A 19,070-nucleotide genomic window follows, 5' to 3' on the forward strand; every position below is an offset into this window, starting at 1 on the left:
ATTCTTCTTAAAATAAAATATCCTATAAAAACGGGCTAGAACTAGTGTAGATATATGAAATACATTCTTACCAAATCTTAAGTCAAAACTCAAATTAATTTGTAAGAAATAAATGGCAAATTTAATGGTAACAGTGTCATCACCCGAAAATTGTCTTTTTTTTACTCGCAAATAAAATTGAGTTTCTATTTGGTTTGGTGAGAATGCATTTCATATCTAACACATATCTTTATAGTAATTTGCTCATAAATTTATAAAATTTGTATGATGTTCACGAGTTTCAACAGTGAATTCGTTTTCACCGGAAATGTTCTTCTTAAATCCACTCCACACACACAGCCTTATTATACTTGTGTGAGAGGATAATCGGACGGCGGATGCTCAACCCATCGTCTCCACCCCACACTTCAATCGCGATAACCCCCGCGACGCCCAGCAAGCCAAAACCACAAACACCATACGCGCGCGGACGCGGAGGCCGCGGAGCTCTCAGCCATGGAGGCGGCCGCACTCCTATCCCCCACCGCCACCTCTCGCTCCCCTCTCCCCCTCCTCTCCACCGCGCCCGCCGCCCACCGCCTCCACGTTCTCCTGCCTCTCTCCGGCCGCCGCCGCCGCCTGTGCCTCCGCTCCTCTCCTCGACCCCGCGGTAACTCACTCCTCACTGCTGTTCGAATCCGCGGACCGCGGGCTTCTGAGGCGGTGCAGAATTTGATGCGTGATGCTGCGCTGCAGGGTCGTTGGGCTGTGCGGGAGATTGCGTCGTGAGGAGTATGGGTTCGTCTCGTGAGCGCGGGGTGCTCGTGAAGACCAGCAGCTCATCAGGTTTAGTAATTTATAATCCCTTTAGTCTGATTGATGATTAGTACTTCTTCCGTTTTATATTATAACTCGTTTGACTTTTTTCCTAGTCAAATTTCTTCAAATTTGACCGGATTTATAGAAAAATATATTACTATTTTCAACACAAGAAACATATTATCAAAATATATGCAATGTGAGATTTAATGAAACTAATTTGATATTTTAAATGTTGCTAGCTTTTTCTATAAAATTAGTACTTAATAGTAAAAAAGTCAAACGACTTTTAATATGAAACGGATGGATGGAGTAGTAAGTTTCTGCTTGGTATGTATGGTTCGGTTTGTAATTGTGGTGAAATTGAATGTAATCCACAGCCTCAGTCGAATCGGCAACCCAGGAGGTGGGCGCAGCGAGTTCGGGGGAGTGGAGCGGGGACGCCATACGCCGACGTTTCCTTGATTTCTATGCTGCCCGTGGCCACAAGATCCTTCCTAGCTCGTCGCTTGTGCCAGATGACCCCACCGTGTTCCTCACTATCGCCGGGATGCTTCAGTTCAAGCCTATATTCCTTGGCAAGGTGATTCTCATAAGATACATATTGCATTCAGTAGTGCAAACTGCACATTTTTGAAAAGTGACCCGTAAGGTCATCACTAAGCGTTTTTAATAAGAACATTGGGGAAAAAAGGGGATCATTGCACACATTGAGCTAGCATTTACAAGACGTTGAAGTGCACATGAGTTTTCCACTTGCGGGAAGCAAAAGCTACGCAAGTGACAAGTCTTGTGGCATGATCTTTGCACGATCTCAGAATCAGAAACAAATTTGCGAAATGACAACAGTAAGAGGGGCTAATAGTACGTAGCAAGTGAATTAACATGGGTGTCTATATGTACTAATGTGAATACTAACTTTAATATTTCAGTTAATAAGTGAAGTTCTTTAGTTGTCCAATGTTCATTGGTAATCTTGATGCTTATGTGGAAGAATCCGTTATCGAATATAATCGTTGGCTCGATAATGGTAGTAAATAGTAACACAATGAGTATTGCTTTGTTCTTTATAGATCATGTCACAGCAAACTATGTTGCAACATGCATCTGTTTCTTGTAACTTCGTTCTGAAGTCCTTATATTGCTATTCCTAGGAACCTAGGCGTGTACCGTGTGCTACTACCTCCCAGAAATGCATACGGACAAATGACATTGAAAATGTGGGGCGTACGAGCCGGCATCAAACCTTCTTTGAGATGCTTGGGAACTTCAGCTTTGGTGATTACTTCAAGAAGGAAGCAATCACATGGGCATGGGAGCTAACAACCAAGGAGTATGAACAATTTCCTTACTCCCTATGGAGCATGATCTCTGTATTGGTAAATCTTAAGCTGTTCATCTGAAAAGTTTGCCATGTCACCATGAATATTACATTCATGCACACATGCCTCTAAGTCCACTCTCAAGAAAAAAAGGGGGAAAAACTTCCGGACATTTAGGGTTGTTCAAATGCTTATGTCGATCCCCAGAGTATTGAACAGCTCTTCTTTCATCTGAAATTTTATACTTTGTTTGTACCCATTAATGCTATTAAAAATTTAGATTATTTGAGGATTATCAGTATTCCTGCAATTGTCTTTGATTTCTTTGTCAATGCTAATGACTTGCATATTGACTTTATCTTTCCAACCATCAGCATGCTGTTTTAGTGTATACTACTTTACTAGGCTTGATATTCTTGCATGCTTTTGTTGCTTTAATTCTGCAGCTTTCATTTTTTGTTATTTATTTAGGTTTGGGTTACCCCCAGAAAGACTATGGATTAGTGTATTTCAAGATGATGATGAAGCATTTTCCATTTGGCACAATGAGGTCAGTTATCAAAAACCTGCATGTTTCTGCAATCTTGAAGAGCTTTGTTTATTTTTGGTTTACACAACAATGGAACATTTATTACATTTTAGCTGCATCTCAGAGTTACTCTTCATGGTTAGCTAGACCATACAATATGCTTACTCACTAGCAAAATAATTATGGTCAAGAAAAACTTATTTCTTTAATAACTTATTAATAGTAAAAGTATATAGATCTGATGTTATTGTACATCAGTTATTTACAGTGTCAAAATATGCTTATTCTGTTCAAGAGGTGATGGGATTGTATATGGAAATATATTGACTGACACATAAACACATTGTCTTAAAATAATGTTCTGTGCCTGACTAAGTACTTCATAAGCTTGTAGTATGGGTGAGTGATTTTATATCTATTTATTTTATCAAGGTTGGAGTACCAAAGGAGCGAATAAAGAGATTGGGCGAGGATGATAACTTTTGGACTAGTGGTGCAACTGGACCCTGTGGCCCATGTTCTGAAATTTACTATGATTTCTATCCTGAGAGAGGATCCTCAGATGCGGTATGTAAAGACTGTGGTATTACTAGTTAAGAAATTCAAAGCGCCTTTTCCATTGTGTATGCAAGATATTCACCATTAACTGAAACTAGTGATATACATATAGTTGTATGCAGGATTTGGGTGATGATAGTCGATTCATCGAATTCTACAATCTTGTCTTCATGCAATACAACAAAAAGGATGACGGATCTCTTGAACCATTGAAACAAAAGAACATTGATACAGGGATGGGCCTTGAGCGTATGGCACGTATTCTTCAAAAGGTATTGCCTACCATCTATTTCTTAAAACAAATGAATGTCATCCTTACTAGGTTTAAGCTACTCTCTTACTCAATTGTCTATCATAGGTTCCAAACAACTATGAGACAGACTTGATTTTCCCAATTATTGAAAAGGCAGCAAGCATGGCATTAGTGTCGTACACCACAGCTGATGATGCTATGAAGACAAATCTTAAAGTATGCTATTCAGGACCTTTTACTAGTTTCATCATAAATAAGGAGGTTACCCATAACCTTTGCTCTTTCTTTTTCTGTTATTCCAGATAATTGGGGATCACATGAGAGCAGTTGTTTATCTCATATCAGATGGAGTCATTCCCTCAAATATTGGGAGAGGATATGTTGTCCGAAGGCTTATAAGAAGAGTAGTTCGAACTGGTAGACTGATAGGTATAAGAGGTGATGGGCATGGAAATTCAGAAGGTGCCTTTTTACCTTCACTAGCTGAGGTAGCAATCAGTCTTAGCACTGAGATAGATCCGGATGTTGAATCTAGAAGGAAATCAATTCTTGGAGAACTTCAAAGGGAAGAACTGCGATTTGTGCAGACTTTGGAAAGAGGTGAAAAATTATTGGACGAACTTCTGGATGAGGCATTATCAAGTGCTGGTAATAATGGTGGTAAACCTTGTCTATCTGGAAAAGATGTTTTCCTTTTGTATGATACATATGGTTTTCCAGTAGAGATTACAGCTGAAATATCAGGTGAACGAGGTGTAATTGTTGACATGAAGGGATTTGATATGGAAATGGAAAACCAAAGGAAACAATCTCAGGCTGCTCATAATGTAGTTAAACTTTCTGTAGGAAATGAGACTGAGATTGTCAAGAGTATCCCCGATACTGAATTTCTGGGGTACGACTCTCTTTCTGCCACTGCTGTTGTTAAAGGTCTTTTAGTTAATGGAAACTCAGTGAATGTAGTTTCAGAAGGTTCTGATGTAGAAATATTTTTAGATCGGACACCATTTTATGCTGAATCAGGTGGTCAAGTGGGAGATAATGGTTTCTTGTATGTCTATGGAGAAGAAGATGCAAAACAGAAGGCAGTCATAGAAATCAATGACGTCCAAAAATCCCTGGGGAATATCTTTGTTCACAAAGGCACAATTAAACAGGGGTCCGTAGAAGTTGGGAAGGAAATCGATGCTGCTGTTGATGCAAAATTGAGGCAGGGGGCTAAGGTATGAAATTGTGGAGGCATCGGATTGTTTTTTCTGGTTGACATTTTTTTTTTTGTTTTCAAGATTCAATGATAATTTGTTTTATTTGGATTCACATTAACTTAGCTTATGTATTTATTTACCTGACGAGGTTTCTCGAGATTCTGAAAAATCTATCTGATCAGACTACTTTAAAGAGCAAAATAGGAACATTTGCAATAGCTAATTTCTTGTGTTCCATGACTAATTACAGCTTAGATTGTTGGCATTTGAAACATGCAAATGTGGTTAGAATATAGGTTCATAGGCTTTATTGCTTCCATTATCTTGGTTCTTACTTTCATATGCTATCTTTGTTTTGTACTAGGCCCATCATACTGCAACACATCTCCTACAATCTGCTCTTAAAAGTATCATTGGTTCAGAAACATCACAGGCAGGATCCCTTGTGGCATTTGACCGTCTCCGATTTGACTTCAATTTCCACCGCCCCCTTTCTGAAGAGGAATTGATGAAAATTGAATCACTTGTAAACCAATGGGTTAGCAGTGCTACTCATCTTGAGACAAAAGTGATGGATCTGCAAGATGCAAAAAATGCTGGTGCAATTGCAATGTTTGGAGAGAAATATGGCGAGCAGGTTAGTCTGTATATATAGATGTTTTTTTCTTCAAAAATAGTTAGTGCCCTGGCCTCTGGAAATTAGTATGTTGCAGTGACATGCCTGAGTAGGGAAGTGCCAAGTCATGAAAGTTTGTGCAGATGAAATTCCGAACTTGAAGGAGCATAGAACAATGAAAATGCATGTTATACCATAGTAGCATAGCCAATAGTTTAACCTCAATAAGACTTTTTTTTTGTTCTGATAGGTCAGAGTTGTAGAGGTCCCTGGGGTGTCTATGGAACTCTGTGGTGGAACTCATGTGAGTAACACCGCTGAGATCCGTGGTTTCAAGATTATCTCAGAGCAGGGAATAGCTTCTGGAGTCAGAAGGATTGAGGCTGTTGCAGGTGATGCATTTGTTGAGTATGTTTGTGCCCGTGACAACTATATGCGGTGCTTGTGCTCATCCCTTAAGGTATGATGGTGCTCATGCTGTTGCCCTTCTGATTTGTCTTGTGTTTGTTTGTAAGTTTGGTTGCTATACTTTGTGAATCTATGATCGTTTACTTCTTTGCCCCATGTTCAAATAGACAAACATGCATGCTTCTAACTACTGCTAATCATAGGCACATGTGTTCAGATACAGCATGTTGGCAACAAATTTTACTCTGTAACTTGATTATAGACATCATGTTAATCACAAGCAAAATGCCAACAGCATGCTCATCCTGTCATCCATGCCTAGGATGATCAATTCTTGCAACAACAAACTATGCTGATTATGTCTTCCATTTGTGTTTTTCAATTGATGTCCATCTACTCAAAATAACTTTGCAGGTCAAGGCTGAAGATGTGAATGGCAGAGTAGAAACAATTCTTGAAGAGCTAAGAACAACCAGAAACGAAGTATCATCTCTACGCAGCAAAATCGCGGTGCTCAAAGCAGCATCCCTCGCAAATAAAGCTACAACTATCGATAACACGAGGTATGACGCCTCCGCTTTCGCCATTTTCACATCCAGTCTTCATGATCATCACTTGCTAGTTGCTACTAGAAAACCAATAACATTTGGCAGTTGACAATTTGACATAAGCAACAAATCCATCCCAAAAATCTGTGCTCTGCAGGGTCGTGGTTGAGAACATGGGTGATGTGGACGCCGATGGTCTGAAGAGCGCCGCGGAGTATCTCGTGGACACCCTTGAAGACCCTGCCGCGGTGATCTTAGGCTCAAGCCCGGGCGATGGCAAGGTCAGCTTGGTTGCGGCCTTCAGCCCCGGCGTCGTCAAGATGGGTATCCAGGCAGGGAAGTTCGTCGGCGGCATAGCCAAACTCTGCGGCGGAGGCGGCGGCGGCAAGCCCAATTTTGCCCAAGCCGGTGGACGGAAGCCGGAGAACTTGCCGGGTGCGCTCGAGAAGGCACGGGATGAAATTGTTGCTGCTATATCGTCGAAGTCGAGCTGATTTTTGTACTGAACCATGTACATAGGGAATAGAACAGCCTTACGGCTATATGGTTCACAGTGGCAGTAACATTTTTCGTCAACCAAAAATAGGAAATTGTTGTTTTGGGATTTTTTTTCTGCCCGGTTGCGTACGTACTTTGCAGAAAACCAGCTTGTACCATTTGTAACTACCCCGTCCCAAAAAAAACTCAACAGAGCAAGTTTAATAATATAGTCCACTACTAGCTATAAATCATCTATATACAATGTAATAGTCAATTCATACTATAGTTACTTAATATACTATTAATACATGGTCCTATCTATCATATACATATTACGTCTTGGAGTTCGTGCTACAGCTGGCTACAGATTTGTAGCCCGCTGCTCTTCTCTCTCTTCCTTTATCTCTTTAAAATATATTTATAGCTGGCTTATAGCCCGCTATTGCACCTTCTCTTATAGGTTTGAGTTTTTTTTTTAGATGGAGGGAGTAGTGACAAATTAATGTTACTATGGCCCTTATCAGCGCAGCTTCTGGCTAGCTTTTGGAAGAAGAACGAGAAAGAATGCAAATCTCTCTTTTTTTTTTCTCAAATATGCATGGGAGCTGCTGAGGAGGGGTGTTCAAGACGCAATTACAAATAACAGAGAAAACAAAGGTCAAAAAGCAAACACACAAAAAACAAACAGAATACAACGAACAAAGCATCCCAAGAAGACCCTTGTAATGTTCTACTCCCTCCGTCCCATAAAAAACTAATCTAGACTGTGTTTAGTTCCACGTCAAAATTGAAAGTTTGAAGAAATTGGAATGATATGACGGAAAAGTTGGAAGTTTGTGTGTGTAGGAAAGTTCGATGTGACGGAATAGTTAGAAGTTTGAAGAAAAAAGTTGGAATCTAAACAGGGCCCTAGTACTGGATGTGACACATTCTAGTAATACAAATATGGACACATCTCTGTCCAGATTCATTGTACTAGAATATGTCACATTCAGTCCTAGATTCATTTTTTTGAATGGAGGGAGTAACTCTCACTTAGGTTGTGCTTTTTTTGTTGGGAACCCTCCCTTCGCACGTAAACGGAGCGATGGATTAACGCATAATTAAGTAAGTATTAGCTATAAAATATTGAAAATAGATTACTATGTTTTTTTAAAGCAACTTTCCTATAGAAACTTTTTTTAAAAAACACACTGTTTAACAGTTTGAAAAATGAACACGCGAAAAACAAGAGAAGTGAGTTGAGAACTTAGGCTAAGCCTTAGCCGGGATCAGTAATCAGTGAAAGTCCCTTGGGCCTTGGCCTTGGCCAATCTCCAAAGACATGCAAGAACCAAGCAAGCTGAAATACTTAGGGAAGCCTCGAAGGCAAATTTCTTGAAGGGCTGGTTTCTCCAATAGGCTTCTAAAAAAAAGGTCATTTGTGAAGATTATGATGTTTTCATTAAACTCTTGTTAGATATAGTAGTGAGCACATATGGTTGTGAACTCATTCACAAAGACTTAAGTCTCACCTTTCTTTCAGCATGTGTGAGACAAAATAAGTATTTATCTCTCTCTATTTTTTATTATTTCTTTCCCGACAATATTTTTTTATAAAAAAAGTTGACACTTCTTAATCAACCTTATTCCGCTTCCTCGCCCTGCTTGAGCTCTACTATCGTTGTCACCACTGTCATCTTAAGCTCCTCCATGGCATACCTCTAGATCCCAATCATGATATTGGTATCCATGTTGTGGCCGCCTTCACCTTGAGGTCTTGGTCGCTACTATCTCTACTTTGAGCTATGGCTATCGTTGTTGCCTTGAGCTCATGAGTAGTGCCATGTTGAAGTTGTAGTCATTATCACCGTCTCGAGCTCATCATTGTGGTTGCCATTACTGCATGAAGCTCCTCCCTTTTACCAACTATACATCCTAGTTGCTATTTTCATCGAGCCACCTCTAGGAGCTTGTTGCCACCATGTTTTGTTGGACTATCTCCAAGAGGGATGAGGCTCCCCTGACGTTGTACGGTTTGCAGTTGTGCTACTGATATGTGGGCCCACATATTAGTGACTCATCTGCAAACTGCACAACATCAGAGGATCTATTTCCCTCCAAGAGCTAGCCGTTGCTAATTCTACTCCAACACCACATCACCACCTCCTTCTACGGTTTCTATTCACACCATTGATTGTGGATTTGCACATTGATTCCTAAGCAAATGGAAAAGATAAAGGATGCTATATGTAGTTGTTGATATGGTTTTACACTTCAATAACTAGACTGTTAAACAAACCAGATAATATAAATAGTAGCTTCTTTTGGAATCTAGGTAAACATGATAGGACAATGTAGGACTAATTTAGACTATAATAATTTCATAAGAAAACAAAACTATCAATTTCCCGCAAGAATGGAGAAAAATTTCCCATGTTCTAAACAAGTCTAATAAGCATGTACAACTGCTATTTATTTATCTCGTTCCACTCCCTTGGCCTGCTTATGAGCTCCTAGTCATCGTATCTCTACATTGAGCTATAGCCACAATCAACATTGCCACCTTAAGCTCGTTGATGGCACCATAGCATCCACCTAAGCTTTGGTCACTATCATCGTTCCTATCTTTAGCTTCTTGACAACACCACCTCTAGGTATCAATATTGTCACGGCCTCAATCTCTGTTGTAGCTACCTCCACTTTGAGCTTATAAGCGCTACCGTCCAATTCCAGATCCTAATCATTATCCATGCCTTGAGTAGCCACATCTCTAGATCAAACTCCTCCATTGCTCCTCTAGAGTCTAGATCCTAGTTGAGTTCTCGTTATCCACTTCTCGAAGTTCGTTGCAACATGGTCAGTTGGTCATCAAAATGCCTCCAAGTGCTTTCCATTGCTTCCTCTGCCACAATGCCACCTCCCTATGTGGATTCCATTGCCTAAAGATTTGATCACATTGATTGTTGATTTGGGCGTTAATTGATATTGATATTATATGTAGCTATTGATATTGTTTCACGTTTCGATGGCTAGTGTACTAATAAATAATCAGATTCTAAGAAAAATATCTTATCCATAATACCATTCAAATTGCACTATATAAAACTAATTTAGAGCTTTACAATACAAAAGTTACGTAAAACTACCGTTCCGAACCGATAAATTTTCCTGCGTTCTAAATAGGTCTTAAAAAAAGGAGTTTAAAGAAAAAAATATAACAATAAACCAACACGAAATTTGGCTACGATTTACGGTCAATTACTAGTTACCATTCCTTGCAATTTTCACCAGCTAGCGGTACTCCCAAATTCCCCCCCATTTCGCGCTCGGCTCCGTTGCGCCCGCGCTCCAAAAATCCCGAACCGGTGGCGCGTACTACCCAACGACCCGCACCACACCTATCACACCGACACGCGGGCCCCATCCGTCACCAACCGACACCGACCCGAGCCGCACCCGCGCGCGGGGGACGGACGGAAGCGTTTTGAAAAACATCGCCGCCGCCCGCGCGCCGCCACCAAAAAAAGGAAAAAAAAATCGCGCATAAATCATTTCCCCCCCCCCCCTCCACAACCAAATCTCTCCTCCCGCTCGCCGAAACCCTCGCCGTCGCCGCGCCATGGCCGCCGCCGCCGATGCTCCCCCGCCTCCTCCGGAGGTCGCCCCGCCCGCGCCCGCGCCCGCCCCCGCGCCGGCGCCATATCAGCCGCCGCGGCTGGCGGTGGCCGACGGAGCGGGAGGTGGCGGCGGCGGCGGCGGGAAGCCGTGCAGGCACCACGCGTACAGCCGCAAGCAGAAGTCGCTCGGCCTCCTCTGCACCAAGTAAACAGCTAACAACCCTCCCCCTCCCCTCCGCGCAGCTTCGCGCAACCGCTATAGCTTTCTCGAGGTTGATTTGGCTGGCCCTCCCTGGTGTGTTTGGTTTGCTAGCTTCGTGGCGCTGTACGACCGGGAGGACGTGGAGTCGGTGGGGCTGGACGACGCGGCGAGGCGGCTGGGCGTCGAGAGGCGCCGGATCTACGACATCGTCAACGTGCTCGAGAGCATCGGGGTCAGGAAAATTTTTTCATCTCCTCGCCTCGTCTCCCTTTCTTGGATTTGAGGAGCGATCTTGTTCTGCGTTCGCTAAACATTTCTTGGCCGGTCGTGCGCAGATGCTCGTGAGGAGGGCCAAGAATCGGTATACGTGGATCGGCTTCGGTGGAGTCCCTGCGGCGCTCGCGAAACTCAAGGTTAGGAGGATCCGCATATTCTGTTCTTACCATAGTGTCATTGTATGCTTTGTGAGGCGTAATCAGATCGGAATTTCGATGTATTTATTGAATTTTCTGTTGTTTCGGTTTGGTCAGGAGATGTCACTGAGGGCGGTGTCAAGCGTGGCGTCACCGTCGCTGGATGAAACATCTGCTGCTAATGTTAGATTTATTCTCTCCTCTTTGCTAGCTCTTGGTATTGTTACAAATCGACGAAATGATTAGCACTTGTACTGACAAAAGTGGCACATTTTGGGTTTTGTGAATTATGATTATAAAAGGTCTCGGATGATGAGGATGATGACAAGTTAGATGATGCTGAGGGCGATGCGGAGAGCGAGAAGCTCAGCCTCAGCCAGTCCATTGACAATCCTTCTGATAAGCCTGATGCACCCCCTTGCAAGCTTCGATCCGGTATAGTTGGTTAATCGCTTTTCTTGCTATCTCACCGTGCCTGTTGGAACACATGGTTTGTACTGACTGGTTGTTGTATTAGCAGAGCATAGGAAGGAGAAGTCCCTTGGGCTGCTCACTCAGAATTTTGTCAAGCTCTTCCTCACCATGGAGGTAAGCAGCACTGGATTTGTTCCTCAACTGTTTGATTAAGTTGGATGTCCTTTGTGGTTAATTTTAGCGGAATTTGTATTTGATTCAGATTGAGACGATCTCACTTGATGAAGCCGCAAAGCGGCTCCTTGGAGAGGGACATGCGGCGAACAATATGAGAAGTAATTGTTCACATTTCCTATTTATAATTCCAAACTGACAGTAGTTTTTACTATCCAACTGGAACTCACAATGATTCTGATGTTCTTGATACAGCCAAAGTTCGGCGATTGTACGATATTGCCAATGTGCTGTCTTCTTTGAATCTTATTGAGAAGGTATACCCTCAAACCGCATTCGATTTCAGTTGAACCTAAGTGATTTTTTCTTAACTTGGTATCTTCTGCTGCTTCTTTCAGACACAACAGGCGGACTCAAGAAAACCTGCATTCCGGTGGCTGGGCCAGGCAAAACGGAATGAAGGCGTCACGGTTGCTTTACCCCCAACCAAGACGTTGCCTAACAAGAGAGCATTTGGTACTGATCTGACTAACATTGACAATAAGAGGGGTAAGTTGGACTCCACAATGGAGAACAGAGGCAAGCCCACGCAGGATGGTGGCAACCTATTCAATAATTTGCAGAGGCAATTAGGGCAAGAGAACAGGAGCGATTTTGTTTATGGCCCCTTCCACCCTGCTGTTGCAAGGAAACAAGAACATGGTAATCGCACAGTACAAGAGAAGGAGAGGAAGAGCATTCAAGACTGGGAGAACCTTGCTTCTTCTTTCCGTCCGCAATATCAAAATCCAGGTGAGCTCCAACTCTCTCTATATATCTATATCGCCAAACGAATGCTGTTTCAAGAACCCATTTTGCATTAGCTATTAGTCCATCTGTCTAGCTAGCATTTTTGGTTGCTCTCTACATACCATGTGATATGTCAGTGCTACACAAACGTCAAGAAGCAAATGAAACCTGGAAATTACTGAGTGCTCGTGGATTGTTGTGAACAATTGAAGGGCTTCTTAGGTTCATACATGTGTCATCAGTTACAAGTTTAACCCCTTCAACCCTTAGTTGATATACACTTGTAGGGTAGAGCTCCTTTACCTGTGCCTTGCGCATCTGCTTTACTCAACACATCGTTTCCTCTAGTTCACTTGTTTGCCAGCATACATTCTGTATTTGAATTCCTTGAAATCAAATCAAAACATCAAAGACTGGTGGATAGAAGACCATGTACCGACGTTTAATAGTAGTTCTGAACATTTTGTATATGGCATGTTGATAAGTTTAGTATCATTCGGTCTTCTCAAGTAGTTCACCTTCTGCTAGTGATCTATCTTCTATTATCTATCTATCTATCTATTATATACTAAAAGTCCATTAAACTTCCTACAAACGCTCTCAAGCCGCCACGTGGCGTTCCTACAAACACTCCTAAACCGCCACGTGGCAATGTCTAATCGCACCGTCGATTTTCACTTAAATCGGTGGACCCGATAATTTAGACCATTAGATTAGATTAGATGTATTTTATTTAATAAAAGGAAATGAATACCATACTGTTGGCCGGAAAAAAAACAAAAGCATAATTACTCCTTAAATACGTACGACTACAAAAACAATCAAGCTTACATAATGTTCATCGAAGAAAAAAAAGACCTACGCACAGACTTACTTAAAAAAAAAGCCAAAAGCAACATAAGTACATAGTACCATTGAAAAAATATAAAAACAACAAAGCCAAAAAAAATATACGTACGTAATACCATTGAAAAAAAAAATTGATGACCTTTAAAATATAATTTTCTATTATTTAAAGATAAAATATATCACTCTATAAATTTAAGCAAATATTATAGTTAATTTTCACTTAAATTAGTGAACCCAATAGTTTAGACCGTTAGATTAGATGTATTTTATTAAACTAATACCTTATTACTCTGTGTATGGGAGAATTATATAACTATTGGCTAGAAAAAGACAAAAGAAAAAACATAAGTAGCCTTTCTACAAATGCTACTAAATCGACATGTGGCATCCTATAAACGCTCCTAAGCCGCCACGTGGCACTCTAATAGTTAAAGATTTTTTTTTAAAAAAGCAAAACATCTAACCGTTAATTTTCATTAAATTTGGTGGACCCATTATTTGTAACCTTTAGATTTATCTATAAAAAAAATCTCCTTCTAATATCTGGGCCCACCTGGGCCTGTTGGCATGTACGTACCTACATAGTACCTACATACGTATGTTTCTTACGTCTACTCCCCCTCCCTCTTTTTTACCTATTTCTTTTCCTACTTTCACGCTTTTAGAAAAGCAAAAATTCTATGTTAAACAATTAAGCAAATGTAACATCTAAATCATAAAACTAATATTTGATCTGCTTATGTCTTTTGATTATTTTACATTTAAAAACTCATATCCACTTTAATTCAATTTTGAGAAGAAATATGTAACATTAATTAGGGGTACATCTTCTGACTTTTGCATGCCACTTAAGAAATTATACAATTATAAAAAATAATGATATATATTTTATCATCGTACAAAACTTCATAAAAAATAATAGATATAATATAAGTAAAATGAACATAACTTTGGGTAATATTAAAAAGAATTAGACCCCCATTCTAACACAACAAAAAGTCAAAATAACAGTTAGATTATTAGATTTGTAGTGTGCTCCTTACAAAAAAAATTATTTGCAGTGTTCATATTTTAATATCAACTATGAATATATTGTAGGTACAGACGAGTAAAAAAGATTGATTTTAATCAATCATTAAAGCTTTTGTTTTATTTTTAGTTAATAAAGTAATAGCAGCTAAAACACTATAACTGATAATAATTATTATAATTATATGCATACATACTCTCTCCCCTTCGACTATCTCTTCCTCTCTCCCATTCAATTATTTGGTCTTCTAAATTTTAACTGATTAATCAAAATGATTAATAATTAGAAAACTAAATAATTAAATTTTTTAAGTTATATCTAACCCACTTTTAGTTTACTTGAATTTGTTTTTTTATAATTAAATATATAATTCAAGATCTGTATTACCCATATTTTATGCTATTAAAATAAAAGTTTGTCATTTTAACATATACCCCTATCCTTTACAAGTACCTAAATAGAAAAAATATCAGAACATTATAAAATATAATAATAAGTATTATATAACCTTAAATCATTGTATATCCTCTGCAATGCACTTAAGATGTCATGTGTTACATCTTAAATAAAAATAAAAACTAGAAATTATAGGAAAAAAACATCTGACTATCAGTTTTCACTTAAATAGGTGGATCCATTATTTTAAAACAATTGATATACTTTTAGAACAATCCTATCCCTCCATGTGTTAGTCGGATATTAGAAATTATGAGAAAAAAATGGATCATCGGTTTCACTTCAATTATTTTAAAAAGGAAAAAGTATGAATTACACCACCGAACTATCGCGATCGACCAAATTAAACCCCTAAACCCAAAAACCAAACATCACTCACCCTGACCTTTCAATACTTTACAAATTACCCCCTCGACCCAATCCAGAGCAATTTTGTCCTACATGGCGTACGCATGACAATCCAGTCAATATTTTCTTTTTTTAATGGTGGGCCCACCAGTCATATATACTTTCTCACCTCCTCTTTCCCCTCGTCCCCCCTCTCTCTCCATCTCTCTCGGTGCACATGGCGGCGCGTGGCGCGCGGTCGGTCGGCGGCAACGCACGGCCCATGTTTAAGTGCTTAGATGTTAATGACCTTCCATCTATGCTATATCATGGCATTACGAGTTTCTCAATATATTATTACATATATAAAACACATAGTTGGATAAAAACTTATATATGCTACTATTAACTTTAAATTTAGGACTCATGTTGACTAGGTATTTTTTTAGAAAAAACACTGTAGATCACATATAGTAATAGGGAAGCGAGCTGTACAATATGTATATCTCCTACATACTTATTGACACGGTTTTTTTTCTAGAAAATGAAGAATTAGTGATAATCGCTTATAGTAATAAAGTAAATATTATATAGTTCAAACCTTACAAATATCATGTAAAAAAATTATATGAGCAATGCAGATGAAGAAAATTTATAAAGAAATTGTACTTTTTCAAGTACGAAATGTGTCTCGATATCCATCTTACAAGTTAGTCAAACCTATCCTACTTTGCATGCCTGCGCAATGCGCGGGCTATCTTCCTAGTTCTATTAAATGTACTGTTAAAGAGAAGGTTCTGTTGTAACAAACTTAACATAATTTCTTCCATTTTCTAATGCAGGACTGAACGATCTTTTTGGCCACTACATGGAAGCATGGAGGTCATGGTACTCGGATCTCAGGCGAGACAGAGCATCATAAAACCAGATTCAGGCCGGTCCGTTGTAAACAAAATTCTTGTAGGCAGATAAACTCATTTGTTGATGCATGGTTAGGGATTTTTGAGTTATACAAGATGTCACAAAAACAAAGGCTAGTGCTGGCCTTTGATTGATTGTATTTACTCAGTGCAAGAAATTGGAAAGTCGTTTCGTCAATAATACTAGGATACCTGATTGTCGATTTGTTTAACGAGTCACCTGCTGCTGGCAACGCATTCTTTGAATTTGTTCCCTCTTTTCTTTTCGTCGTTCCCTTTGTGATCAGGTGTCAGGACCGGGCGCTCCAATTAATAGACTGTTAATTCGTTAACAGAAAAGAGAATCAGACTAAGGTTAGAAACTTCTTTTATGCATGTAAACGAGATGACTTAGGTGGTGTTTAGGAAGGCACGAAAGCATAAGTCCCTTCCATAGAGACTAAAATTTTTATGAGTTTAGTCCCTCCTTTCCAAACACCACCTTATTACTTTCTTGGATGAGAATGTAAGTATTTTTTATATAGGCATGGGTACTTAAAAAAAAAAAGGTAGATAGAGATAATTAGAGAATGATTGCGATTGGAGATTGGAGAAGAAAATGTAAGTGAAGAGAATAATTGTGATTTGTTTAGAAGAAATGATATGTGGAGAAATAGCTTTATTTTAGAACAGATTAGTGTGCTACAAAGAGTTACTTTTTTTAGTGGAAACTATTAGCAAAATTTATTCAACTAGGATATCCAGCTTAGTCATCCGTCAAACAGAAAAAAAAAAGTTTCGGAGGAACCTAAACCAAAGTCGTAAAGCACCTTCTTTAGCTAGCCTATGAGCAACTTTATTTGTTGACCGCCAAATAGTTACATTTTGCGATGTAGGTAGTAGCACATAATTAATTAATTATTATTTTAAAAACTTCAAAATAAATCAATACAATTTTAAAGAAAAAAGTATTTTTTTTAAAAAAAAACACACCGTTTAAAAATTGTGCCCATGAAGAAAAAGGGAGTAGAAGTTGACAACACGTACTAAGCTTCCCAGCAAGAGTCAGCTGGAATGCGGTCAATGTGACAGGACCATAAATAAAGAGGTTACATAATTGCATTTGTGTTTTCTGCTGAAATTGTTTTCCATGTCGATAATATATACAATGTATATTTCTTTCCATGTAGCAAAATTCGGTGCAACCAATCGGCATCAGCAGTGCAAAGGCAGTTCATTCCCCTTGTTCCTGACTATACCATCATGTAGGTACAGTAATTTCACATGATATAGACAATGAGTATAGAGAATCAAGCAGGGTAATGTAACACTCATCAATCATCAGACAAATAGTATTAGAACATTTGACTAGTCATTGACCACAAACACATATGGTAACTTCCAACAAGAGGCATTTGATGTCCTCCGATTTATGGATGAGACAACATATGTAATGCTTGAAATGGGTAAAATCCATTAAATCAATCCGCAATAGTAACTAATAGCAGAGCAATCAACAACCAACTAAATTCCTTCATCATTTTGTTGGCTCAGTGAAGAACTTGTTGATAGCTGGCATGATCTCAGGGGTCTTGTCGCGCACATAGTTTCTTAGCCCATGCTCTGCGTAGCGCCTTCCCTCCTCATGGTTCTCGAGCACTCCAGCTGCCCTCCCTACCTTGTTAACCCTGAATAAAAGCATTTTATTATTTCAGGCTTACACTTCATTGTTGACAAAATAAGCATCAGCCGCCGAGGGTTCGAATTATCACCATAATCAATGTTACCCTTGAAACCCAAGGGTTTAATTATCCATCAAAATTCACTATATAAGACAATGGTTAATACACTACGACTTCCTGTCTATGACACAATAAGATTTAAGCACTAATAAATCCTGCTTGGTTTAAACTGGAATTGAATTATGCTTGGAGCCGGTTTGGAGCAGCGAAAGATTAACACCAACATGTCATGAGTTGAACATACTAATAACACATAAGCTCATAGTGAAGACAGATTCCACACACACGCCGACACGAAATACATTGTGTCTAGCCATGTTAGCAACTCTTTGGTCTATGCTATCATGCCCAAGACGCATAGAAATTTACAATATACTTATCATCATAATCACCACGCTTTCTGTAAAAGACATTCTTAACGTCATGACACCGTACCAACTACTCCACCTCTATAAAACAAACAAGAAAAAAAATATGTAAAGAGTACATTTTCCCAAGCAAATTGACACATGGCAAGCTCATCCTTATGTTTCTCTACCAGCTCAGGTACAGGTTTCTTAAATTGTCTAATAACAAACCCTAATTAAACAAAAAAAAAAGGACACATCACACATGATATACCCACTCCTTGGCTCCTTGCCCCGTAAAATACTAAAATTCACCATCACAAAATTTCACCTGAGAAATACTAGCATGTCAATCAATCAAGCAAGGTAAGTCAACGCTCAGCGCCAGGTAATAGGCTCAAATCGTAAAGAAATCGATGACGGTAAGCTACAGTAAGTCCACCACTAGAACAGGCTTATCAAGCACAGTAGATCTCTCCTCCAACGAGCAAAGCAAAAAATAAAAATAAATAAAAATAAAAAATCAAGCAAGCAAGCAAGCAAAGAGGGCAGGAACACGCAGTGGCGGAGATCCGGACCTGACTTCGGGGTTGCCGGTGATGTTGCGGAAGAGCTGGAAGCCGCAGATGCCGACGGCCACGCCCATCGCCGCGAACAGCGGGTACACCTGAGACACGCGCGCCTCCGGGTGAGCGAGCGAGCAGCTAAGCGCAAAGAGCAAGAAGAGAGGAGTAGACGCGTGTGGGAGCTTGGCTCACCTCCGGTCGGACCCAGCGGCTGGAGGCCATCGTCGGCGTCGGCGGCGGCGGAGAGAGAGAGAGAGGGGAAAGTGGAAGGCGACGGTAGGAGAGAGAGAGAGGAAGTGGACGGAGTGGGTGCAGAGCGGCTTTTATCACAGTGACGCAGTGTGGTTCGCTTGGCGAGTTTGGAGGTGACCTGTATGGAATGACGAAAATGCCCCTCACCCGTTTCGTTTGGGGGCTTTCTTCCTTTGCTGCTGCGGTGCTGCCCACTGTTTTCCATGAAGCTGTGAGCCCGGTGTACCACCGTCGGCGTGCTATATAATCAAACCAAACCTACGATCAACTTAATATCTATTGTATCTTCTCGCT

The 19,070-nt window shown here is 40.0% G+C and overlaps 3 protein-coding genes across 3 annotated transcripts; 2 read left to right on the top strand and 1 right to left on the bottom strand.

Annotated features, from left to right (window-relative positions):
* Positions 1–372: 372 nt before the first annotated feature.
* On the top strand, positions 373–6,972 carry LOC9266147 (alanine--tRNA ligase, chloroplastic/mitochondrial-like). The gene is made up of 13 exons (XM_015788763.3): positions 373–649; positions 736–825; positions 1,179–1,381; positions 1,953–2,131; positions 2,592–2,670; positions 3,082–3,216; positions 3,330–3,479; positions 3,566–3,676; positions 3,763–4,683; positions 5,030–5,302; positions 5,532–5,741; positions 6,104–6,252; positions 6,395–6,972. The coding sequence occupies exons 1-13, from the start codon at positions 496–498 to the stop codon at positions 6,729–6,731; spliced, it is 2,991 nt and encodes a 996-aa protein (XP_015644249.1). The 5' UTR covers positions 373–495; the 3' UTR covers positions 6,732–6,972.
* A 3,298-nt stretch (positions 6,973–10,270) lies between these two features.
* LOC4340638 (E2F transcription factor-like E2FE) lies at positions 10,271–16,109 on the top strand. Its single transcript, XM_015787934.3, has 10 exons — positions 10,271–10,521; positions 10,630–10,750; positions 10,854–10,931; positions 11,049–11,114; positions 11,234–11,366; positions 11,452–11,519; positions 11,608–11,680; positions 11,775–11,836; positions 11,918–12,311; positions 15,813–16,109. Exons 1-10 carry the CDS (start codon positions 10,319–10,321, stop codon positions 15,890–15,892), a joined length of 1,278 nt encoding a protein of 425 aa, XP_015643420.1. The 5' UTR covers positions 10,271–10,318; the 3' UTR covers positions 15,893–16,109.
* A 1,085-nt stretch (positions 16,110–17,194) lies between these two features.
* On the bottom strand, positions 17,195–18,799 carry LOC4340639 (uncharacterized). The gene is made up of 3 exons (XM_015787935.3): positions 18,717–18,799; positions 18,537–18,625; positions 17,195–17,557 (listed from the first exon to the last, which is right to left on the bottom strand). Exons 1-3 carry the CDS (start codon positions 18,744–18,746, stop codon positions 17,407–17,409), a joined length of 270 nt encoding a protein of 89 aa, XP_015643421.1. The 5' UTR covers positions 18,747–18,799; the 3' UTR covers positions 17,195–17,406.
* Between the last annotated feature and the right edge of the window lie 271 nt (positions 18,800–19,070).

This window comes from Oryza sativa, chromosome 6, assembly GCF_034140825.1.
Source record: "Oryza sativa Japonica Group chromosome 6, ASM3414082v1".
NCBI classification, from domain to species: Eukaryota; Viridiplantae; Streptophyta; class Magnoliopsida; order Poales; family Poaceae; genus Oryza; species Oryza sativa.

What these genes read in the sequence shown, in the direction of transcription:
- LOC4340638 (XM_015787934.3), top strand. Translation starts at nt 10,319, where the DNA reads ATGGCCGCCGCCGCCGATGCTCCCCCGCCTCCTCCGGAGGTCGCCCCG. An exon ending in CTCGGCCTCCTCTGCACCAA is followed by an intron (nt 10,522 to 10,629) that starts GTAAACAGCTAA and finishes TTGGTTTGCTAG; the next exon opens with CTTCGTGGCGCTGTACGACC. An exon ending in CGGCGCTCGCGAAACTCAAG is followed by an intron (nt 10,932 to 11,048) that starts GTTAGGAGGATC and finishes CGGTTTGGTCAG; the next exon opens with GAGATGTCACTGAGGGCGGT.
- LOC9266147 (XM_015788763.3), top strand. Translation starts at nt 496, where the DNA reads ATGGAGGCGGCCGCACTCCTATCCCCCACCGCCACCTCTCGCTCCCCT. An exon ending in TTTCCATTTGGCACAATGAG is followed by an intron (nt 2,671 to 3,081) that starts GTCAGTTATCAA and finishes TATTTTATCAAG; the next exon opens with GTTGGAGTACCAAAGGAGCG. An exon ending in GAGAGAAATATGGCGAGCAG is followed by an intron (nt 5,303 to 5,531) that starts GTTAGTCTGTAT and finishes TTGTTCTGATAG; the next exon opens with GTCAGAGTTGTAGAGGTCCC.
- LOC4340639 (XM_015787935.3), bottom strand. Translation starts at nt 18,746, where the DNA reads ATGGCCTCCAGCCGCTGGGTCCGACCGGAG. An exon ending in GCCGCTGGGTCCGACCGGAG is followed by an intron (nt 18,626 to 18,716) that starts GTGAGCCAAGCT and finishes CGCGTGTCTCAG; the next exon opens with GTGTACCCGCTGTTCGCGGC. An exon ending in ACCGGCAACCCCGAAGTCAG is followed by an intron (nt 17,558 to 18,536) that starts GTCCGGATCTCC and finishes GCTTTTATTCAG; the next exon opens with GGTTAACAAGGTAGGGAGGG.